Here is a 26,866-nt window from a genome sequence, read left to right as displayed (position 1 = left end):
ATACTTCTTCTTTTTCTTCTTTTTATGTAGACATGTTTGGGAAAATTAAGATAGCAGATGATTTTATGTTGTTTTTCTCCCATTTGTTATCCATGTATTATGGTAACCATATAGTATACATGGCGGTAAAGGTAAAGTAAAAAGGCACGTAAAATAACTTAGGATTGTAATTATTTATCTATGATAGTATTCATACAATCCTGAACACATCTTTTTTGTTCAGTTCTTCATGTTTCCATTGCTATTCCATGTATTGTGTTCGATTCCAGAATTAAAAATCGTCGAAAATTGTGCAATTTTTGCACTATTTATGAAAAAACAAATTTGACCCTTTGACAGCGAACAACGCGCAGGAACAAAGAGGTACTGGTAAGATGATTTCTTACCTCCAGGATGCCTCCAGGCACAGAAATGGGACTAGCAGTGCCACCAAACGGAAGGGTGCACAAATAAAAACGTGCGTTTTCGTTGTTACAATCTAGGTTTCATTTATCTGTGATAACAAGAAACAAGTATAACTTTACAATACATAATACAAACGTCGTTCCCTCCGAATGAATTTCGATTTCAATGACCCTATTTCAATTTGACATTTGAAACAGCTGAAGAGCCAATGGCAAATCTTTCTACTGGGTAGTCCAAGATCACTTACTACAAATCTAGTAAGTGGGTTTTTTGCTCAATAATGAGCATTCCCAGTATTGAATATTATTAAGATGAACATGGATTGAAATATTGTACATTTTTAAATACGTTTCTTAAAATTTAGTTCTAAAGTAATGTTTATAAAGGTAAGAAATTGTGTTATTTTTCAATTGAGAAATTAGGATGTCGGTAATTTGCTTTAAGTAATCATAGCAATTTAGCTTTGATAGCCTGATGTGCTAATTACTTGTATACCTTCCACATTTCATTCATCATATTCCTCCTACATGTTTATTATTTTAATTTATTTTCTTCCAAGGGATTACGAAAGTTGATAGAATTATTATCTTATTTTACTATACTTTATACTTTATTATATTATTTATTAACACTTAATGTGTTCATAAATAATGTAAACATTTCAAAAACAGTAGTTTTTTGCTTTTATTTACTGATTATCAGATTTAAATAACTGTTTGTTTAGATCTGATAATCTTGCATATTATTTTCTTCCATTATATATTAATAATATCTCATTTTCTATTTTAATTGCAGCACTATTAATCTATTTGTCGCAATCTCAATCTGCCATGCCAGTAAACATTTTTTGTCATTATAATTACTTGACCATAAACTAAACCTTCACCTGCTTTACCATAGGCATATAGAAAATTAATCCTACAAAATTTATATTCCATAGATAAAAGTCATAAATGAAACACTATCAAAAAATTTGCATTAAGTAGGTAATTTATATCCCACTATGTAGTAACAATATAAAATATTTTTTAGTATAAGGAAGATGGATAAATATCTTGTGTGCTGTATTTTTGCAGTTTTAATTATTAACACTGCAAATTGTAGCAATGTTACCATTACATCAAGAACTGTTACATCCTATTTGGAACAGTACAAATCATATAAAGATATAATTATGATTCATTTAAAAATTCCTCAAGATACCTTATTTGCATCATTTAAGTTTTTGGCTGAGGAAACTAGGATGTCAATTTTTCGTAAGTATTTTAAATCTATTAAAATATAATGTGTGTATATATTATATATGTTGCATCCCTGTATTTTATATAAAACGCATGTAAACATTGTGTTATCCGTTAGTTCTATTTCTAATGAGATCTGTTGGCCTATTTTTGTTCTCTTTTCCCACTATGTGGCATATGTTGAATTTAATCATTTTTTAATAGCTTTGGATTTATCGATACATTCAGCCAAGATAAATGAGTACCTTTTACAGCTTCCCACAATATTAAATATAGGAATATTAAAAAAAAAACACATTACAGATTTATTGGACATTTCGCATTTTAAGGCACTCTAACCTAAAGAAATATATTTCCTCAAGGCACCGCGTCACAGTGTTGCCGTATTTATTTTAGTAAAATATGTATATGAATGTTACAAATATAAAGTTACTTATACGAAATAATAATTTGTGTTATGAGAAGCTACAAATTTTAAATAAGTATAAAACTTGCCATATTTTTTTTTGTAAAATGTATACGAAGGTTTAAAATATAAGTTACTTTTACGAAATTATAATTTGTGTTATGAGAAGCTACAAGTTTTAAATAAGTATAAAACAAATAGTATATACGGTAATTTAATTAATACTATTAATTTTTTATATCATTGTAATCAATTTTATTGTATATGCATTTGATTATCTTTAATTAAACTAAAATCTATGAATTTTTATATAATTTCAATGCATTTCTATTATATACGGTAATTTAATTAATACTAATAATTTTTGATATCATTGTAATCAATTTTATGGTATATGCATTTGATTATCTTTAATTTAACTAAAATCTATGAATTTTTATATAATTTCAATGCATTTCCTATTAATTTTTATATGCATTTCTTTAATATTATTTGAGAGTGTGAAAAAACTGGAGACTTGGCAACTCTGACACCATTTAAGAGTATGTTAACTGTCATATAAAAGCTTGGCTAGGTTAGAGTGCCTTAAAATGCGAAATGCCCGATTTATTTATTTATTTATTTTTTATTTATTTAATTAACGGATATACCATTTTTACAGAAATATGACGTCAACCTTTACAAAGCTTATATATAGGTTGCGTTAATAAAAAACAAACCAAAATTAAAATCAAACAAAATTCAATTAAAGTAGTACCTTAAGTTATTAAACAATGTTCAAAATCTGTCAAATGATTTCTTAAATGTTTCTGTAGATATTCCAAATAACTCTAAACTATTGCTGTGCTCATTGGCAGTTCGTAAAATTCTTGTAATGGGTTCATTTTGGCCATAATTCGTAGTGTGGAATGGAATGTTGAAAATCTCAGTGTTACGAGTTCTTCTAGTATTAACATTAAAACTTATTAAACTTAGTAACTCTGGATCTTGAACATATCCATTTATAATTTTAAAAAGGAAACATAAATCCGCTTGACATCTTCTATCATGTAGTGATTGGATATTAAGTATTGACAGTATATCGTCATATGTGTATTGATGTCTAATAAAACCAATTTTGTAAGCACGTACCCTCAAGAATTTATTTTGAACTCTCTCGATACTGTAGATATCACTGTTATATGAAGGAGACCAAATGAGAGAACCATACTCCAAAACTGATCGAACTAAACTACAGTATAACATTTTTAAAGTTTGTACTGAAAACTGATTACAGTTTCTAAGAATAAATCCCAACATTTTTAAAGCTTTAGCTGAAGATTCCTTAATGTGATATTTAAAAGTTAGTTTAGAATCAAAATTTATACCTAAATCTTTAATATTATGATGTGCCTATTTAAATATGAAATTGACCAATAGGTATACTTTTCACTCAGCTTCCAAATCAGCTTAACTTACAATTAAGGAGTTACAAATAAGGGATCAGATAGGGACACTTTCTATCCTAAGTTTCTTTTGTAAGAATTATGAAACATAAGGACAAAATACAGGAGGGAAAAAACCTAGACACATTTATGCCGAATCTTCCCTTCCATATTAAATTTTCTTCATTGTTTTTCAAAATTCCCCAACAATTTGGTTTATTTTATCATTTTGACAAGAAAAATATAAGAGGGAAGTTTGATTTTTAAGGGAAAGGCATTTGCATAGTCCAAATAGATACATTGTATCATCGTTTGAGCACTTGGTAGTGCTGCCAAAATGGCTTTTAGTGTGCTGGGTCAAACCACTTAAGACTTTACTTATTTATCAGGTTTGAATGAAATTATTTTATGACTTAAAAGAGGAGATCTTTTTACTTTTGCTAATATTTTATATGGTAGAGATGCTGCACCATAAACACGACATAAGATTGATATTTGTGTATGCTCTAGAGCAACAAGATCCACTCTACTTATTATGGTCTTCATTTTTGTCTGCAGATAAGTTAGATTTGCTCTTTAATACTGTGAAATCAAATTATACACTATTTATATACAACTTTTATTTATACTTATACAATTGCTCTTAAATTCTAAAATATATAATAATCTCTACATAATAAAAATTGGTCATTTTATACCTATATCATGATATTTGCAATCTAGAGTTCTGTAGAACCCATTACCTGGTTTTCGGCTACAGTATAAATTTACTAAATTAACTAGTATGGCGTCATCTACTAGTTATATTGTGATTTAAAAAATTGAAATTTTTTTTTGTGGAAGATATCCAAGAGTACATCATTAAGAACATATCTATTAGCTATTAGATTATTTATACGACCAAATGAAATACAAGAACATTTAGTTGGATTTAAGCTTAAACCATTTTGTTTTGACCATAAACATTATTTACATCATATTGCAAGAGATCTCTATCATGTATACAACGAAATAACTTAAGATCATTAGCAAATAGCAGGAAGTGTGAGTTTTTGATAGCCTTACCAATATCGTTAATGAACAAGTTAAAAAACAAGGGACCACAATGAGACTCTTGTAGTACACCAGAATAACAATGGAATTCTTTTGAAATATAATTTTTAATTAGAAAATCAGAAAACTTTTAATCCAATTAACAATGGGGTCACCAAAGCCAGATGCATGAAGTTTATGGACCAAAAGATTATGATATGATTAACCTGGTCAAAAGAAATCATTGTAGTAAATGCTGTTGACCTGAATTTTATTCTCAAATGCACCCAACAAGTATTGTTGGTAATTGACAAGGTTTGTTACTAATGACTTCCCATTAGAAAATCCATGTTGTTCATCAATAATCATGTTTCTGCAAGCCAGGTGAGATTTATTGATACCAATTTATCAAGAAGTTTTGGGATTGCTGATTGAATAGTATTTTTCCAACATTGTGGAAATACAGATGATGACAATGATAAATTGAAAATTTGTTGTAAAGGTTTACAAAGAGAAAACATACAATTCTTAATAAGTGCTGCAGGTATACCATCAGGCCTTGAAGAATATGTAGTTTTTTAATCAGACTAAACATCAGAATCTGGAAATCCACACTATAGTCCAATTTAAAATTAGGTAAATTATACTATTCTTCTTCTTCTTCTTCTTCTTTAGATGCAAATCCACTAATGGATGTTAGCGATCACATTTTCCATTAATTCTCTATTTCTTGCAATATGTATCAGAGATTGTATGTCGTTAATCCCTGTCCATTGCCTTATGTTTCGGAGGCAGGACATTTTCTTGCGTCCCATTCCTCTCTTGCCTTCAATTTTACCCTCGATTATAAGTTATAAATTATACTCACTACCTTTGAGCTATTTTTTTTCTGTATGACAAGCTAAATAAATTACCGCGAAAACCAAACTGGAAAGTTTAATTATTTAAACCGTTTGATAGGAACAAACATATTGATGGCATCATATAAAATATGGTAAAAATTTTCTATGCAGCAATTAATATCTAATTCATCTAATACCTTGTTCCAAGGAATTGAGGCTAAATATTCATTTAAAACTTGATAATTACATTTTTAAAATCATGATAGAAGACATCATATTTAAGAAACAAATTTAAATTGGCTGCATGTAACAATATAGTATAAGCTGAATAATGTTGCGAAGTATTCAATATAATATTAGTTGAAATTGACACAACTGCATCCCTCTGAGTACAGAAAACTAGATCTTTCTTTCTTTCTCCCCTTCCTTTTACCCTAACAGGGTGTCGGATTTGGGCTAGCTATTTTAATTTCCATTTACCCACCTCTTCCATTCTTTTCTGTTTCCTGCCATTATTTTCAATTCCTCCAGTGATTTTTGTTTAAGTTTTCCCGCCTCTACTACTTGCTGTATCCATTTTTTTCTTGGTCTGCCTCTTTTTCTTTTTCCGATGTTTTTTGCTTCATAAATTTTTCTTGTTATTCTATTGGATTGCATCCTCATCAGATGCCCATACCAGTTCATTTGTCTCTTTGCTATTTTGTTCATTATCGGTTCCTGGTTGGCCATTCTCCTAATAGTCTCGTTGCTTAATCTATCCCATTTTGTCTTTCCAACTATTCTTCTTAGATGTCTCATCTCCATTGCGTTTATCCTGCTCTTATGTTTTTCCAGAATTGTCTAGTTTTCACTTGCATAGAGCACAGTCAGTATCACTATTGTGTTATATATTTTTATTCTTGTTTCTCGTGCAAGTTCTCTTTTTCCCATTATTGGGGCTAACGCATAATATAACTTGTTTGATTTCTTTGCTCTATTTGTTATTTCCCAGTCTATTTTTCCATCATTAGTTATTATACTTCCCAGGTATTCGTAAGTTGTTATTATTTCCAATTCTGAGTTTTTACATTTTATCTTTATTTGATTATCTTCCTTATCTCCTTTGCCGCTGATTATCATTATCTTAACTTTTTTCCTCGTTTATCTCCATTTTAAGTTCTTCTATTTGTTCTAACCATATATCCATTAGTTTCTGCATTTTATTCTCGGAATCTGCTATTAGTACTAGTCGTCTGCATACATTAAGGACTGAATTGTTACCGGTTGTAATCTGCGGTAACCTATTATTGTCTGTAGTTGATTAGTTCTGACTCTAGTGTTTCTTATCAATTCGTTCATTACTATTATGAATAGCAAAGGGCTGAGACTATCTCCTTGTTTAATACCTCTCTTCCAATTAAATGCTTCCGATCTTTCCCCTGTTATTTGTACCCTTCCTTTTACCTCTTTGTAAGTACTTTCTATAATTTTTATCAATGCATTAGGTACGTTAATTTTCCTCAAGCATTTTCCTATAATATGTCTTTCTATCGTGTCAAATGCTGCTCTTAGGTCTATTAATGCTAATACTAGTTTTTTCCCCGTATCTATGCTTCTTTCTATTAGGTTTCTAATGATATATATGTTGTCATTTGTCTGTCTTCCCGGTCTAAATGCCATTTGTTCTTCTCCCAATACCATTTCTGCTTCTTGTCTCAGTCTCTTCTCTATTATTTTCGTATATATTTTAAAGCACACCGATGACAGACATATTGCCCTATAGTTGTCGCAGTTTACATGTTCTCCGTTTTTGTATATTGGCACGATGATATTGTTCTGCCAGTCTTTAGGGATTGTTTGTTTTTCCCACGCCTCTTTATATATTTTCCATAGCCAGTTTATTCCTTCTTCTCCCATGTATTTTACCATTTCCGGTTCAATTTCATCATCTCCACCTGCCTTGCCTATTTTTAGAAAACTAGATCTAAAAATTTATTATTAAGATTAGGCAAAGCATTTATCTATTCAAGCAACTCCATAAGTATGTTACATATTTTAACTGAACGTTGCTTTATTTGTTAGATGAAATAAAAATTCAATATACATATTAGGCGTTTTTTGTTTATGTATCAAATGACCTTTCTCTAGATAAGGTGTAACATTATAATAATGGTAAAATGTGATAACATATATGGACAGTGTTATTGAATTTTATATTCATATTAATAATCTTTTCATAAAAAGAATGAAACAATACCAGACTGTTTTTTACAGGTGGGATTCCGACAAATAAATTTCACTTAAGATTTTAATTTTGAATCTATCCTCTCACAGAACATTCATATAACCTTTTCATTCCTTTTTGTTTGTGGAAACCGTCTGTCTGTTATGAACCGGTCGTACAGCAGCCAATTGGCTTATTGTACATCTTCTATTCCTTTATGATACCCATTCCAGGATTCTGGAACCATGTACTATCTTATACAGGTCTAGTGGATAAGTACCATATATATTTGGAGCCAGTTCGTTGTCTCCAAAACGTGTTTGCCGCCTGCGATCCAGTGCTCTGCAGGTTCTCTGCTACAGAGTCTGCAGCTCGAGTCTCTATGAAACAGGAGAGTATGCAGGTGCCCCTTAACTGGCGCATGTAGAATAAGGAAGACTGTTATGACTCTGAGCTGATTCCTGCTTGTTTTCCGCATTACTTTAGCCCTGTAGCACATAACTGTCCAATATGTGTTTGACCGGTTATATTTTCCCAATATCGGTTGCATTGGCTTTCCGATCCAAGTTTTTTCCGGTCGCAGACGATGGTTTTTGGCACTCCTACGACCGGCTCTGGACCGAAGTATTTTGTAGCTGATGATTTTTGCCGTTCTCAGTTCCTTATTATATTCAGTCAGAGTTTTGCGATAATCGCCCCACTCACCTGATCTTTTGGCGAAATTAAATTTTCGTCTAACTGCTGTAATTTGATTTACAAGGTTATCATTTACCATGGTACTTTCCTGTTGGAATTCCTCATTATCTCCGGACAGTTGTCTTTGGACGCTGACATGACAACCTCTTGAAATTGTTCGGTAGCTGAATATGCCTTATCGTCCCTTTAACCATATCTAAACAATATTCCAAGTTTGCTTGATACGCTTCTAAGTTTTCTTTACGAGGAGTACGATAAGTTTCCTTGATATGCTCATTGTCTGTCATGTTAAAACAAATGTCACTTCACCTGACACATGCCATTATTTAACAGTTCTAGCCACGTGAGTGGCTTTTGCGGTTTGTTTCCCAAGATTTTGTTTGTAATGACTCACCTCTTGCATTGGGTTTGTACTGCCCCAAGTTAGATGGTGCGCATTTTTATCACAGTTTATTTTTTTTGAAATGTCTCACTATCTGTTCCAACTCCCTTGGTAGTCGTTATTCGGGATCATCATATGGGAGGTATGTTGATCTGAGAACTATCTCCCTAATACCCCTTTCCTCTATGATCTTCATCTTTACTGTCGTTAAGTCCCTGTATTTCCTGATTCATCAACATTAGTCTTTTGATATTTCTTTTGGCTATTATGCAGGTCCTTGGTACTTCGGGAGACACCATCTATATATAAGCTCTCCACCATTACCCGATAGACCTCTTATCCTGCACTTGTAAACCCATTTTTCATGCTTTTTCGTCGTCTTTCTTGTCTTCTACTGGTGCGTGTACGTTAATAAGACTAATATTAAGTAACTTATCCCTGATTCTTAAGCAGCTCATTCGTGGACTTATTGGTTTCAAATCTATAGCCAAGTGCTTGACTTTGTTATTGATTATAAAGGTTGTCCCAAAGTCCTGTTTCGTTCTATGGCAACTGTAATATACCTATAGGTATATCATAATTTGTTTTTTGGATTACGCCATGGCCTGTCCATTGTACTTCTTGTATGGCGGAAATAATTTAAAATCATTGTCCTTACTTCGTTGGGTCAGGGATTCTTCTGTTAGGGTTAGGTACCATACCTTACCTAAAGGGTTCCATGTATAATTCGCTAAAAATTCGCCTACACCCCTCCCATGGCGGGTAGGATTTGTTATTATCATTGATGTGCGTCAACTAGGGATTTGCTTGGTTTTAATGACAGCAACCACTTGGCATAGCTACTGCCATCAAGACCCATCACTAATCATTCACCCTCCTCCTTTCTCATCCGGGTTTGGGACTGGCAATGGCGGATTTAAATTGATATTAACACATTTAACAATAATTTTATTTTAGCATGCAAGACAAGGAACGTTTCCTTATATTTAAAACATGGATCTCCTCCAGTTATAAATCCCGACGGTTCTCCTCTCCCAAAAACCTTCAAGAATATAACAAGATGTGCTATGTACAGCACTGAAATACAAACAAATAAAAAGGAGAAATTTATAAATATGACATCACCAGATCCCGGTTCATATTTTGTGGTGGCATTTTTGGCCTACCAAGATCCTAAGTATAATGCCATTAGTCAACAAGGTGAGTAATTACTATCTTTGTTATTAATATCGGCGCCGTTATATAGTTTAAAATACACTTTCCCACTAACCGTGTTAATCTATGTCATATAAATAGTAAAAAATAGAGGAAAATACATTTTCTCAATGAACGACATTAATGTGTGGTATAGAAATAACCTTGAAATAGCCCCAGCTGTATCGTTGTTTTAATGCAGCGTACCGCAATGGGATGTAGGTTGAAGGCAAAAAAGATCGGGCCCGACACTGTTGTAAACGTTTTTATAATAAAATTAGTTGGACACGAATATAAGTCATACTGACATGTTTAAATACAGCTAATTTATCACAGAAATGTAGTTCCCGCAGTCATCAGAAAGAAGAGATAAAAGTATTAAATAGTTGTGAATATTGCTCAAGCCTCTGGTTTTTTAAAAGTGTATCAACATATTAATATTCCCAATAATCGTAATGTATTTTTGGATTTAGTTTTTCTAATGTTAGGGAGCTTAATATCTTAAAAGCAAGTGATCCCTTGTAGAGCCTAGCATCCATCATGTGGGTTATAAATGTTGCTTAAACCTCGATGTGAAAGAAACAAATAGAAATAAGTTGGTTTATGATGAGTTGTTTTATGATTTTCGGAATGGCGATTACATTGCGCTTAACAACTTCCTTTCTTCCATAGACTGGCAGGTATGTATGGTTAATGATGTTGAAGTTGCTACAAAGTTATTCTATGAAGTTCTCTCTATAGGAATTGCTTACTTTGTTCCATTGAAGAAATATAGAACTTCAACTTTTCCCAAGTGGTTCTCTGCTGATTTTAGAAGACTGACTCTGGAGAAAAAATATGCTCACTATATTTATGTTAATAATCATTAACCGCAATCTACAATTAACAATTAACAATCTACCAAAGGCAGCCCCTGTGAGACCTATCCTTCTTTGTATTTCAGTTGTCTGATTATCTCGGCCTAAGCGAATCTCATGCCCTAGATATTTGTAAGCTATTACTTGGTCGATGCTATGGCTCTCAATCAGAATTTTACCGCTGACTACAAGGTTGGTCATAAATTTTGTCTTTGAGGTGTTAATTTTAAGACCAATTGTTTTTGACACAAGGCGGACACAAGCTGTACCAGTTTCGTAAATACTTTTAATCAAGGCGATATATCGGTAGTCAATGCGGCAGTCAGCCAATGCTCGAAGCATTTTATGATGATCTATAGTATCAAACGCCTTTTCATAATCTACGAATATAAGAAAGATAGGCTTGTTATACTCTGTACACTTTTCTATTAGCGTTTTTATAACTTGTAGATGATGATTTGTTCCGTATCTGAAGCGGAACCCAGCCTGTTCACAAGGTTGGTAACTATCCAGTTTGTTCACAACTTTATTGTTCCCCACCAAGCTTTACGTTACCACAATATTTTCAATATTCCTTTCCACAGAACAACCTATGGTATTCACAACCCATTGGATAGATACATGGGGCTATTAAATGTTAGCGATTTTAATATTTTCAATATAACTTTAACAAAGTTAAAAAGATCTCTTGCATTTTTTTAAACTTTTTAATATTGATTTTATATTATAAGTAATTTCAAGTTTTGAATCCTAACTGTGATATTGTATATTGTAATTTAAACTGTTAATGGGATTATCCCGTGTATTAAATAAATAAATAAATAAATAAATAAAAATAAATTTTGCGAAAAGAATTCATCAATTAATAACAAATAAATTTTTATAGGTTTACGCGCTGATTGTTACTCAAATGTCGAAGCCTCTCTTTTCGTCAGCAAGGTTGACAACCCTTTGATCATTGTAGACGATAATTTGTACCAGTTAATCGGCCATCCAAACGAAAGCAGATATTTCAAATTTTTCGTTACAAACTTGAACGATCAGGCTGTATTACGGATCAACAATATAATATTCCCTGACACTGCTGACAGATTGTTGGTAAGAATAGAGGCAAATAAACCTCCTTCTGCAGAGGTTCATCATAAACAAGAGTTTGTATATTGTACGAACAATTCCGGAACAATATTCTTTTCTACCAGTCCTGATTCATGGCACTATATCGAATACAAATTTGAAGGAGAGAATGAAGATATTTCTATGGGAAATTTTACTTTTCAACTTAAATATATCTCTAATGAATTACCAGAAGATTCCACATACTTTGATGTGTTACAAAACGAAACATACTTCAATAATTCATTTTCAAAAACTTTTCACAACTATAAGATAACAGATTTGGTTCCTTATAAACATTATGAATTGATCAGAGAAGCTACATCTGAAACATTCCTATTTTCTTTTGAGTTGGAACAAGAGTTAGAGTCAAAGCTAGCAGTCCCGATCAATATGACTAGCTCTCATTTTTCACTTATGAAATTTAGAATTCGAGAAGGTACCGACGTGGGAGGAACTTTACAGTTTATTTTAGCTTTTAAGCCTAGAGTTTTAAAAAAACAATACCTAGCGTTTACAAGCGAACCAGAAAATCATGTGATAGTAGCTTGTATACGAAGAGGAGCCATCGAAGTTCCTACTTGGCCAAATAAATGTAGTTATAACGGTATAGAAAATCAGTCCCAATTAATTTTGAATAAGACAACGGAGAATTCCACTATTTTGGTACCATACCCTGAAAGTGGAGTTTGGTACGCAACATTCAAACTATTTTGCGGCGAGTGTGTACCTTGTCATTGTCCAGCACCGTGTCAAGAGCGGTATGAACAATGTGTCATAGATTGTGAGCTTTCTTGCGATGGATCCGGAGAATGCCAGCAGTGTACTACAAATTGCAGTGAAAATATCATACAGGAAACAGAATGTGCTGGTTGCGATTGTGATGGACCATGTTTAAAGAGCAACGTAACTTGTAATACTAGCCTTATATTCGACATTGGGTCTCATCCTTGCATTTTTGGCCAGTGCTCTAGAAACGGAAGATGTATGTTTGTAGTTTCTGATGGAGTGGTATTTTCTACTTGTGCCTGTATGAATAAGTATAGAGGTAAGTCAATATCTGATGTCTTCATACAGATTCATAATTATTTTACATTCGTTTTATTATACAGTTTCATCAAGCCATATTGTAAAATGTACATACAGGGTGCGGCATTAGTGCGAAGAGAGACAGGGCATTATTTGTCGTAAGACAAATACAGATAGGGCCATACTCTAGATTAGATTAGATTAGATTATGTGAGGTCGTTAAGGCCATGCGGCCTCACCGCACTTCGACCTATAGAGATCTTTTGTGCATACCTTAATCTAATTACTATTTAAATGGGAATAAGCCACAATTAGAGGTTAAAATACGAAGTGGAAATTGAAACGTCAATAAACGTATTTTAACCTTTAATTGTGGCTTATTCCCATTTAAATAGTAATTAATTTAAAATGCCACAAGAAAATAGCTTCACAACAATATTAAAAATACCTTAATCTAGTTAAACTATAGAATGCCAATACTTCTGATGAAGTTGATTAGCTTCCTAGGTGACTTGTTTCCTATGTCAGAGGACGCCAGACTGACCTCTCCTCTTTTTTAGTCTTTTGCAGAACAGTGCTACGCAGTTGCATAGTATATGTTCTGCCGTTTCTTTTTCATTGTGACAGAAACGACAGTTCTCACTATCTGATTTGCCCATCTTCTTGTGATGATATCTCAGAGGGCAGTGACCAGTGAGAAGGCCAGTGACCATTTTGATATCCTTTTTACTCATTTCGAGAAGGCGGTTTGTTGCAGTAGGCGACACTTTTATGAGCCTTTTTGCTTGCCTTTGTCCTGGTGTGTTAGACCAATATGATCTTAGTTGATTGAGTTCCCAGTTACGGAGTTCCTCTCTGATGTGGCTTTTCGATAGTCCACAGAAGGATTCCGGACCCTGGAATGGGGTATTAGCTCCTTCTTTTGCGAGGCTGTCAGCTTCCTCATTTCCTGCAATTCCCTTGTGACCTGGCACCCACATCACAGTTACATTGTTGCGTTCCGCCAGCTTCTTGAGAGATTGTTTACAGTCCCAAACCAACTTCGACTCACATGTAAATGACTTTAGAGCATTTAAGGCGGCTTGGCTGTCTGATAAAATAAGGACTTTTGCCCTACGGGTGTCTCGGTTGAGACATTCTTGGGCACTTATGTCTATAGCATGTATTTCTGCCTGGAAGATAGTTGGGGCGTTTCCAAGAGATTTAGATAGCCTGAAATTGGGCCCAGTAACTCCCACTCCTGCCTTTTCATCTATCTTAGATTCATCCGTATACCATACGAGTGAACCTTCTTCCACTTTTGGTTCAATTTCTTCACCCATTTGGTGGTTTTTTATGACCACTTCAAAGGGTGTTTCAAAGTCGAATTTGACTGGCATAGCATCTGTCGGTATGTCCTTAGAATCCAATGGAATTTCTTCTAAGATTTTCAGGTGGCCAACTAGATCTCCAAGTTTCATTATTTGTGTCTGTCGCAGTTTTAAGGCGGTAGTTACTGCCTCCCTCCTTATGCAGAACTGCAAGGGAGGAAGGTTCAGCATCGCCTCTAGAGCTGCAGTGGGACATGTTGACATTGCCCCTGTGATTCCCAGACAAGCTAGCCGCTGCACTTTTTGAAGCTTGGCGTTAACTGTTGTTTGTTGTGTTTTTGGCCACCATACGAATGATGCGTATGTGACCATGGGCCTAATTATTGTTTTATATGACCAGAGAGTCATTTTCGGTTGTAGGCCCCAAGTTTTTCCAAACGTCTTGCGGCAGGTCCAACTTGCCACCAAAGCTCTGGATAAAAATACCATACTCTAAAAATATTTTCAAATATATAGGGCCACCAATATTGACGGGGTGGAACAAATTTGTCTTTTTTTTAATAGAACACCCTGTATATTTTTACATTTTTGGACTCTCCTCGATGTTCTCGTTCTCGTTGTTCAATCTAAGGTTGGGCAGTGTTACAGGAGATAATTTAAAAGATAATTACGTTTTTTTAATAATTTCATAGCAAAAATATATTTATATTCAAAAGATTTTTAATATAGTCTACTATTGTCTAAAATTATTAACACCGCGAAATATTTAATTTTGATATACAGTGTTGGTCGAAACTCTGAATGAGTAATTGCCATTTAAATGGGAATAAGCCACAATTAAAGGTTAAAGTACGTTTATTGAAGTTTCAATTTCCACTTCGGAAATCGTTCTCAAAATACAAACATTAGTGTATACATTCAAACTGCACTCCTTTATCAATAGTTTTAGAATCGATATCATGTGATATTTATTAAACCTTTTCGTGCATATCTTAATTGGTTTTTAATAAAACGCCTGCCGTATCGCGGAAAATAAACGTTATACATAATTATCGATCTATTTGTTCTCTAGTTTACTCTCCGACGGGAGAATAACGGCGTCAGAATTTTTCATGAGATAATTTTATTTATATCCTGCCAACATGGCAAAACTCACGCACACCGCTAAAATCATACACCATCGAATATATAAGCCACCATTTAAAAAAGAATGTAAGTTTAATGTTAAAAATATATTAAATCCATGTATAATAGTTAAAATGAACTAAAATAAACTGTCATTTAAAAATATTAAAAAGTAATTACATACAAGTTCGAAAAATGGTATATCGCGTTGACATGTGATGCATATTTTGCTCTATTTGAATTGGAGTACAAATTCAAGTATATCTGATATTATACAGTGTTAGTCAAAAGTCCGTTCCCCCCCTCGTATCTTTTGAACGGTTATACTTATAATAGTGAAATTTGGAGGGAGGTAATAAACAGACGTAGGCTTCTTAACTAGTCATAACAAGTGAGGTTAAGGTTAAGTTCATTTTGATGAATAAATTAAATAAATACTAAAATTGTAGTTTCGCATTTAATTAATAAATATTAAAACCTCCGCCTCTGGTTACTTGTCAAAAAGTTGACGTTTTCAATTCTCTTTTTTTTTGACAAACAACCAGAGGCGAACGTTAAAATATTTATTAATTACATACGAAACTACAATTATTTTAATATACCTATTCAATCATACAAATTTTGTTTGGATTTAAGATGATTTTGACGAATAAATTAAATAACTACTAAAATTCTAGTTTGATATTTAATTAATAATAATTCTAACGTCCGCCTTTGGTTATTAAAAAAGTTGACGTTTGTCAATTCTCTATTTGTTTTTGAAGTGATTACTGGATTCGAAGCATTCAATCAAACAATATTTCACTATTTATTGAATACTTTTAATAATAATAATGTAGCCTTGATAGACCTATTGGTCAAAGAAGAAGAGGAAGACCCAGAACAAGATTCCTAGATAACATCGATGAAGACATGAGAAATATGGAAATACGTGCTTGGCGGAGGAAGGCGATGGATAGGGACGACTGGAGAAAAATTCTTGGGGAGGCTAGGACCCACACAGGGTTGTAAAGCCAAAATGAATGAATGAATGTAGCCAACGGCCATTACAATGATTACAATACCATAATAATAAAACAAAAACAAGTGAACTCTACTGACTTATTCTATAGTTTTAATCTGATATGACATATGTCACTTTTAAAATCAAGGCGGGAATTGTGGTATTTTAAGAGTTTTTAGTTTGCAAACGCGTTTATACCTGAATACGTATTTAGTTTTTGTTTCTGCTTGGTTTAGTCAATTCAAGTTTATTCAAGTTGTTCTTAGTTAATATTTAGTTTAATTATTGTTTAACGAGACGTTTAAATTTTTACAAAGGCGGAATGGTACGTACTGTAGCCGACAAAGTAGCAGCTGTGTTAATAATTGGTGAATGTGGAAATAATTTCCATGCAGCGGAACGTCTTTTTAATGAAATTTACCCCGATCGCCCTACATCGAGAGCTTACTTTAGGAAGCTTTTTCGGAAGTTTAAACAAACAGGTAATGTTCAAGAAGTCAAACGATCTGGTTGACCAACAATTAGTGATGACAAAAACATTGACATAATTTCAGAAATGGTAGTGAACCCTACTTCTTCTACAGCCTAAGTTGCATCTATCTATGGAATCAGTCAAAAGACAGTACACCGAGTGTTGGCTGAAAACAAATTTCATCCATACAAATTAAAAATTGTGCATCAAATTTCAGATGATGACTCTGACTGAAGACTAGAATTCTGTGAAAATATGTCCAATATAATTAACCAACAGTCCGATTAAATAAAAACAATTTGTTTTAGTGACGAGAGTACTTTTTCTCTCAATGGAAATGTTAACACACACAGTGTGAGGTATTGGAGTGACACAAATCTGTCTTTCGTGAAACACATACTCAATTTCCAAAAAAAAAAAATGTTTGGACAGGTATTTTTGGAAACCACCTATTTGGGCCTGTTTTTCTCAATACTAACTTAATCGGAGAAGTGTATCTGGAGATGTTACAAAAATGATGTTAATGAGATGTTAATACATGAAATTCTGGAGCATAATCCAGATGAATTCAGCAACTTGGAAATAACGTTTAAACAAGATGGTGCTCCTGCACACCATTATGGCGTTACCTAGATGAGTAATATCGTGGTAGATGGATTGGACAACGAGGTACGATAAAATGGCCAGCTCGGTCAGCGGACCTCATACCATTAGATTTTTTTCTGTGGGATACTTGAAATCTAAAGTTTACGCTACAGCACCCGAGAGTATTGACATTTTGAAACAACGAATTGTTGAAGAATGTAGGGCAATTTCCCCCGACACATTTGAACGAGTACGGCAAGAGTTTAGAAATAGGATGCATCACTGTCAGGAAGTAGATGGATCACATTTTGAATACTTACTATAAGAACTGGTTGTTAAATATTTATTAATTAAATGAGAAGCTACAATTTTAGTATTACTGTAAAGTAAAGAAAAAAATTAGTATGACTGTAGGTATTTTCAATACCCAAACGAGGTATCACTTGCCATAAGGTCCCATTTAAAATTATCTGTCACAGGGGCGCTGTAACGTCATCTGTCACTATTACGTCACCTGTTATGACTAGTTGAGAAGCCTACGTCTGTTTATTACTTCCCTCCAAATTTTACTATTTCAACAATAACCGTTCAAAAGATACGAGGGGAGGAACGGACTTTTGACTAGCACTCTGTATGATACGATAAAGGAAAATTATGTATAAAGCGGTCTCTAGATTTTATAAAAATATATTCTATATTTTCTAACTTGCTTTTTTTTATTTACACAAATATACCCGTATTAACCACTAATCACTAAGGGTTATTAGCGGTGGGACATACACCGACAGTAATATACATATTATTACATAATAATAAGTGGTGGATTCGACCATTACTTGATGGAAATTCATTTTATCTAACAATAAAATACTGAAAATTTTAATTTTTGACACTTACACAAAATTGATTATAAATTATCACTACAGCCGTTTCAAAGTGCCTTTCTCACTTGAGAAAGAAATATAACTTATTTCTAATTACTTAAACTATACATCTATTTTATCCCATTAAGTATAGTAGGTAAACTTTCCATAATTGTAATCAATTTGCTTAATGGTCATTGTCCTATTTGAATAGATTAAGTTTTGACTACTAAAAATGTTATTTTTATAGTAGTGATTTTAATAGTAGTCTGTGGGTGCTGAAAACATAAAAATGTTAATGGGAAAGACAATTTTCTTTCTTGGTGATTTAAACACAAACGTAGACTATGTTTTTATTAAGATCCATAGTTTTCAAAAATTTCTGTGTAAAATAAGTGATGAATCTCAGTTCAAAGGTAAATAAATATTCACTATGAATTACTGAATCAACCACTGTAGAATAGCGTACCGGAAATAAAAATAAATACCCACAAACAAAAAATACACAATTAAAAGATAAATTACGTAAATCATTTTTTAGTAGTTTCAATATTATTGGTAATAAGTTATACTTAGCCTCCTGAGACCCAGAGTATTTTTTAAAATATTTTCAAATTATTTTGATCCACTAATTATTGTCCACTTTTTTGTACTTGCTCGTGCCGGATAGACTGCCAACATTCTGTCAACTCCACCCATGAACTGATTGTAGTTCTTGATCACCTCAGGTCTATTAACTATTTCGTATTCCTTTTTACGTTTTGACCATCTTCTGCATTGATGTGGGTTGTTAGCAGCATGGTATGTTGACAGAATCGTAACAGGTTTGTTGTCTAACCAGCGAGTTATGACAATGCTTCCATCACCTCGAACCTTCGTGTCAGATGTACCTCTTGTATTTTTCATGAACTATTTTTCTGGAGAAAAAATACAATTCCGAGGGACTCTCTTGTTTACAATCGTGCCTGTTGCTGAGAACCTCTTTCTAGTAATACATCAGCAAGTTTTATTGTCGTAAAATAGCGATCGAAGTAAATGTGATGACCAGGAACAAGACTTTCACACAAACTAAGAATTGCTGATTCACCCAAGCCATATTTCTGTGCTGTAAACTCTGATAATGTTGAATCACCCTGATATACTATCATATCGCATATTAGGATTGGCAAGTACAAAAATCTTAATACCAACAGGATTTGATTTTCCTGGGCAGTATTGACGAATTCCGCAATGACCGGTGAAGGGTATTATCATTTCATCTATGCTTATATCATCAGATCTTATTTGAGCATGACAACCATTTAATATACTGTTGGAACAGAGGTAAGACTTTCCAAATTTTGTTTACTCTTTGTTGATCATCGATTTCATGATCAAAAACAACCTTTAGAGATGTTCCGATTATAAAAAATCGGGTTCGCGTCATAGCATTTTTGACGATAGAGACGCCATACTTTCTCGAACAATACATTCTAATTTTCGGGAGCTCTATAGCACTCATAACGAATAGGACACAAATAAATGTTTTTAACTCTTTACTTGTCAATTTAAGCTCTGTTCCTTTTTTTTTCTACAGTCATGGTTTCCAATATGCGGTCATCAATATATTGCTTAAAAAAATTTTGAGGAGTCCATAACTGACAATCCACATCTTTATACCTTGGCTGGTAAAAGGTTTTTTGTATGGAAGAGAAATTACCGGTCCATGCATCAGTTAAAACTGGTATTGTTACTGGAGTACCATTACGGCGACCTCCACTACGTCTTACTCTTACTCTGATAGATCTACGAGACGTACATGTTTCTTGTATTAGTGACAATAAGAGTGATAATACTGACTCCGAGAGAATCTCTGAGGTTTCTTCTGACGTATCCGCGTTATCTGAAGAATTTATGTAGTCATAATTGTGGTTATTTGATTTTGGAGGTACAAATAAGGGGTCTCCTTCATCGGAAAGGTTTAGATCCGATTCATAAAGAAGCTCTTCAAGTTCTTGTTGAGTTAGTGAAATATTTGTTACGTTGTTGAAAATCGTACAAAATTGTTAGTATACATTAAGACTCTACGTAATACCTATATGACATAAAATTAACAATAAAGGTTGAGGCCCCACGTAATATGTCTTCATGAATTTACAAAATAAAGATTGGGTAGTAAAAACTGATCATCTAGATAGACAATACATATAAAAATATGTATCAAAAGTATATGATGACATTAATATTTTATGAATACTTACGTCGTAAACGAGGACGGTGGGCCATCTTTCATGCTTCATTTGTTATACACTGTTTTGACCTAAAATAATTCAGTTACTTATGCAAGTCTCCAAAGAATAAATTACGTAAGATGGCGTCACTAGAAATGTTTGATTTTTATGTTGTATATACATGACACTAGGCCCCAGAAGGTTAGGACAACATATAGATACTATATCAGCCAACCCATAATTTTTGTTACAAAGACCGGGGATCGATCCCCACCGGTGAAAATATCTGGATATTTTTAAATATCTACAGGCCCCGACTCAGCCTGAATAATATGAGATAGCAGATTTATCTGCTATAATCAAGAAGCCGCATTAACGGTATAAAGGGAGATTTAATATCTTTCATAGTATCTTTTTAGAGTGTGACTTAAAATTACCTTATATAGAATAAGTTAAAACTAGAATTATCAGTTAATTTCTATACATCATAAGCTTCTTCTTCTTCTTCTAATGGCGCTACAACCCTTTGTGAGTCTTGGCCTGCTTAACAATGTTCTTCCATTCTGCCCTGTCGGATACTTTCCTTCGCCACTGCCTGATGTTCATGGTTTTAAGATCCCTCTCTACGTCGTCTATCCATCTTTTACGGGGCCTTCCTCTTGTTCTGTTTCCTTGGGGCTTCCATCTCTGGACTACTTTTACAGCTCGATTATCTGGCATTCTTTCTAGGTGACCAAGACAGTTTAGTCTTTGTGATTTTACAAATCTGACAATATCTGCGCTCTGCATTCCTTCATCCAGCTCGTGGTTCATTTTAATTCTCCACGAACTATCGCTGCATTGGGTTGGTCCAAATATCTTCCTTAGTATTTTGCGCTCAAATATTCTCAGTTGATTTTCATCAGTGGTTGAGAGGGTCCACGTTTCACATCCATATGTGGCCACTGGTCTAATTACTGTTTTGTAGATTCTCAGCTTAGACTCACGATTCAGTAACTTACTTTTCATTAAGTCTTTGTATGCATAAAAACACTTTTTACCGCTAAGAATCCGTGCTTGTATTTCTTGACTGATGTTGTTGCTGTCATTTATTATTGAGCCTAGGTAGGGAAAAGTGGAGGCATATTTGTAGGTATGGTTGTCTACCTTCAGATTCTCATGTTCATTCGATTTTGTGCACTCCATATATTTTGTTTTGCTTTCATTTATATATAGACCAAACGTAGCAGCTTCTCGTTTCAGTTCTATGACTTTTTCGCTCAATACCCTTTTGTTGCGGCTTATTATGGCAACATCATCCGCATATGCGCATATTTGCATAGATCTTGTATTAATACAGCCGTTTACATCAAGTTTTCTAACAACAGCTTCTAAAGTTAGATTAAAAAGTGTTGTTGATAAGGCATCACCTTGTCTAACTCCATTTTCAATATCAAAGGCCTGCGTCATATCTCCATCTATTCTCACCATAGCTTTGGAACCCTCAAGAGTCAGTCGTATAAGTTTAACCAACTTATTGGGTATCCCTAACATAGATAGTTGCTTTAACATCTTTTGTCGATCTACTCCATCAAAGCAGCATACATCATAAGCAGCATACTTAAAAAGCGAGATTACTTAAAAATATACCTTCTTTTCCATAAAAAATTGCGGCATAAATATGTTACTCTACAAACAGATTAGTATGATTTTTTTATTACTAAATAATTCATTTGCGAAAAGTGTGGCTTTTTGATAATACAAAAACGAGTAGATTCCAATGTTTCATTAACTTTTAAAAGTTATATTAAAGCATAAATAATTTAGTAAATATAAACTTTTTCTTTTTTAGGTTGGGATTGTTCAGACAATTCTCAAGCGACTCCCTATTATATGGTAGTAATTGAACTTTTACTATTAGTATTGAGCAATTTAATCTTTCTACCAGCAGTCTATATAGCCTATAGAAGGAAATACTACATCGAAGCAGTCACCTATTTCTTTATCTGTTTCTTTTCTACGTTCTACCATGCCTGTGATGCGGGAGAGAATTTGATCAACTTCTGCCTCGTTCGTCTTTCAGCTCTACAGTTCGGAGATTTCTTCTGCGCCATCTTAGCCATATGGGTAACACTCATCGCTATAGCAGACCTACCGCAGTTACTAACCTCTATGTGCCACATGGTGGGAGCTATAGTACTAGCGTTTTGTACTACCATCAACAAGACTTCTTTATGGGTTTTTGGTTTACCGGTTATTACAGGTTTGTTGATAGTAGCTGTCAGTTGGATCTTGAAGTACCGCAAAGTAAAACAGAGATTTGCCAATAGAAATTACTTGTATTATAAGATACCGATCGGTGTAACAGTTGTCACGGTAGGCTTAGTTTGTTACGCTTTTTTACAGACGGAGGATAACTACAAGTATCTGCATAGTTTGTGGCACGTCTTGATGGCTGTGGCTTTAATAATAATATTACCCAAACCGAATACATTCCTGCCTGAAGTGATTCTTTAAAAACTTTTTTTCTAAAACTAGCACTGATTTATTTAAGAATTTATGTAATTTAAAATAAAAAAGACGTAACGGGAAACGGAGTTACCCAAATACCTACCTACAGCTATAATCTAACATACTGGATAATATTTTTGTATAGTATCATTTTTTATTTATATATACTTTGCATTTTCTGTTTAGCCTTAATTTTATATGAAGTGTAACTTATGCTTTTAATGAAGTTCATTCCTAATATTATTTCTTATCATTCTTATCTTACATTCTTAATTGACAGAAGTAAAAATTGTTATCTGATATCTCATGGTTTACTGTCATTAGTATATAATTATTTTTATATGAGCGTATGATGTTTTCGAAAAAGGTAAAGTGGAGATATGTTATGACTTTAAGAGCTTTTTATGGTGTTATATTTATTATTATTTAAATCAGATTGAAATATATTTTATTTAGGTTCTGTGTATCTTTTTTGTCATTGATTGCGTTGGTATTTCTTTTTATTTCTATTGATTCGTATATCTCCCTCTTCTTTTTGTTTTGTTCGGATTTTAAAATTTTGATCTTTTCGAAGTCAAATTTATGCTTCTTCTCATTTTCATGTTTTGTGAGCGCAGTGATGTTCTTCTTGTCATATTTGTGAGAACGAATTCTGGGTTGAAGCAGTTGACTGGTTTGCCCGATATAGACACGTTCACAGTTAATACATGGTATCTCCTAAACAACATGTGATTTTTTGAGTTTTGGATTTTCTGTTTTTAATGAAAAAGATAGCAAACATTTGATTTCACGTTCAAAGCGTCTATGTATCTGTTGATACGTATTTCGACTTAATAAGTCCCATCAGAACAGTTATTCATAGCCGTTCTTAACGTGAAAAATAATCTTCTCTGTCTTTTAGGAAGCAACAATAAAATGGCTTCGTTATGGACGTAATAGCGACATCTGATAGAAAAATCCGTAAGATAGTTTCGAAAACAAATTCAGATTTCTGCTTTAATCTGAACCTTCTATAAATGCAAGGTATAACAGACGTTGATAAAGATGTTAATAGAGACATGGGGAATCTAAAATTTGCATTCCACGACATGTCTATCAACTAAGCAGAAATCCATAACGAATTTGTTTCTTGTACTCATACAGAGTAGATCCGAATAAAATGAAAAAGACAGCAAAGATTTGATTTCACGTTCAAAGCGTCTATGTATCTGTTGATACGTATTTAGACTTAATAAGTCTCATCAGAACAGTTATTCATAGCCGTTCTTAACGTGAAAAATAATCTTCTCTGTCTTTTAGGAAGCAACAATAAAATGGCTTCGTTATGGACGTAATAGCGACATCTGATAGAAAAATCCGTAAGATAGTTTCGAAAACAACTTCAGATTTCTGCTTTAATCTGAACCTTCTATAAATGCAAGGTATAACAGACGTTGATAAAGATGTTAATAGAGACATGGGGAATCTAAAATTTGCATTCCACGACATGTCTATCAACTAAGCAGAAATCCATAACGAATTTGTTTCTTGTACTCATACAGAGTAGATCCGAATAAAATGAAAAAGACAGCAAAGATTTGATTTCACGTTCAAAGCGTCTATGTATCTGTTGATACGTATTTCGACTTAATAAGTCTCATCAGAACAGTTATTCATAGCCGTTCTTTTAGATAATTTTATATTCCCCATGTCTCTATTAACATCTTTATCAACGTCTGTTATACCTTGCATTTATAGAAGGTTCAGATTAAAGCAGAAATCTGAATTTGTTTCGAAACTATCTTACCGATTTTTCTATCAGATGTCTCTATTGGGTCCATAACGAAGCCATTTTATTGTTTCTTCCTAAAAGACAGAGAAGATTATTTTTCACGTTAAGAACGGCTATGAATAACTGTTCTGATGAGACTTATTAAGTCGAAATACGTATCAACAGATACATAGACGCTTTGAACGTGAAATCAAATCTTTGCTGTCTTTTTCATTTTATTCGGATCTACTCTGTATGAGTACAAGAAACAAATTCGTTATGGATTTCTGCTTAGTTGATAGACATGTCGTGGAATGCAAATTTTAGATTCCCCATGTCTCTATTAACATCTTTATCAACGTCTGTTATACCTTGCATTTATAGAATGTTCAGATTAAAGCAGAAATCTGAATTTGGTTCGAAACTATCTTACCGATTTGTGTTTTTAATTTAGTGAAATATTTATTTAAAAGATTGTTGCCTTTATGAGCCACTGTTAAGTTATGTTTGGCTAAAAGATTTGTTAGTTGTTTGGATAAACCTTTTATATATATGGAAAAGTTGTATACGTAGTCTTGATACTATTGGGTTTATTATTGAACTGAACTGGATCGAGGATGGTAATGTTCACGGGTTCCTCATTGCCCATACCAAAAATCATCCTTTTCAAAAGCTGATTCCGATAAAGGCACTTTGGTCCTTTGGCTGCAAGACACTCGTGCAGTTGGCTGGTAAGAAAACTAGGTTGATTGGTCAAATTGTCCATGGGCTGCACAGTTGTCAACTAACAGAAGAATTTTTCTTTTTTTTGAAGAGAGTTCCTTGTCCCACTTTCTCAATTCTTCTTCAAAAATAGCAGAAGTTATCCACGCTTTTTTGTTGGCTGTGTAGTTTACAGGCAGTGTTTTTATGTTTTTGAAACATCTAGGATGTAAACTTTTCCCAATAACCAAAAGCTACCGAGCCTGTATTATACAAGTTCCACTATATATATTTCTAAAATCTGATCACTGCGTGTTGCTAAATTAGAGCAGCAATCCTCGTATAAAGGCGGAACCGTCCGAATGTTCCAAAAAAGAAGAGGGCATTTATTTATACTTGCGTATTGGAAGGAGAAAGCCAATTTTTTATAAATTCAACAAATCTTAAAATCATTAACATGAGCTCCTATAAAAATTAATTACTGGCGTATTTCTCCTTAAGAAGTGCCTTTTAACTATTTTGTCTTTTAGTCTATGCCTTTAATGTAAATTTCTATTTGGCAACTCTATCTAGTTTTACCAGCGGAAATTTAGTTTTATCTATAGGAATATTTTTCTTGTAAACACCAATTACCGGTAACATATTGTAGTCTCAGGGATATAATAAACGTATCTACTTTATTTATTTATATATTATGTTAAAATAGATATTTGCTTAGATAATGCTAGTGACACACAATTAAACTGGAGAATGGTTGGTATTCAAGTAACTAATTTTAGCCCCTGCGTTTGTATTACTCCTAATCAATGAGTTTTTCAATCATTGCATCATTTTTTAATCAGTCATAGAATATTATAGATATCTAAGTGTTAAATGCGGCAAGGACATATAATGAGAAGTCAAGTCAGATACGAACTACTCCAATGCATTTTGCAAGGTAAAAAGGAAGGAAAAAGGGCCCCAGGACGAAGAAGAATATCCTGGCTTGCTAACCTGAGAGCATGGCATAGAAAAACCTCACCACAGCTATTCCGTATAGCAACCAACAAAGTCATCATAGCCAGAATGATCGCCAACGTTCGGAACGGACAGGCGCCCTAAGAAGAAGAAGAAGAAATGCAACACCACTGATTGACTCTGTATCGCCACTTTCAACCAGCAGTACAAGCGAAAATTGGATCTGACTGAAGACTGAAGATTAGAGATTGGTTTACTTATTTTTATTTGATCTAGTTCACCAAATTTAAAGAATAATGATTTTTGAAATTATACTGTAGGCAGACTACTGTCCTCATAGCGGACAACCAGAGAAAGATACAACCACTAACTGATATACGATAGACTGAGGAAATAGAAAAAATTAAGTTAGAAAGAAACATTAACAAATACAACACTATGAAAATAGGACACCAGAAAAAGAATATTGAAGATGAAACCCGAGTGTTCTGTAAAGGACAAGAATTAGAAATAGTACAAGACTACGCGAACCTGGGTACAATTATATCAAACTATGAAAGCTAGGCCTAGAAATT

The 26,866-nt window shown here is 33.4% G+C and overlaps 1 protein-coding gene across 1 annotated transcript; it reads left to right on the top strand.

Moving 5' to 3' along the window:
• The first annotated feature begins 515 nt into the window (after positions 1-515).
• LOC140442013 (post-GPI attachment to proteins factor 6) lies at positions 516-25,477 on the top strand. Its single transcript, XM_072533047.1, has 5 exons — positions 516-791; positions 1,438-1,661; positions 9,589-9,831; positions 11,569-12,843; positions 22,224-25,477. The coding sequence occupies exons 2-5, from the start codon at positions 1,448-1,450 to the stop codon at positions 22,886-22,888; spliced, it is 2,397 nt and encodes a 798-aa protein (XP_072389148.1). The 5' UTR covers positions 516-791; positions 1,438-1,447; the 3' UTR covers positions 22,889-25,477.
• Positions 25,478-26,866: the final 1,389 nt, after the last annotated feature.

Source organism: Diabrotica undecimpunctata, chromosome 5 (genome assembly GCF_040954645.1).
Source record: "Diabrotica undecimpunctata isolate CICGRU chromosome 5, icDiaUnde3, whole genome shotgun sequence".
Lineage (NCBI taxonomy): Eukaryota > Metazoa > Arthropoda > Insecta > Coleoptera > Chrysomelidae > Diabrotica > Diabrotica undecimpunctata.
The sequence above is the reverse complement of the archived record's forward strand: the minus strand, read 5'-3'. Positions and strand labels throughout refer to the sequence as shown.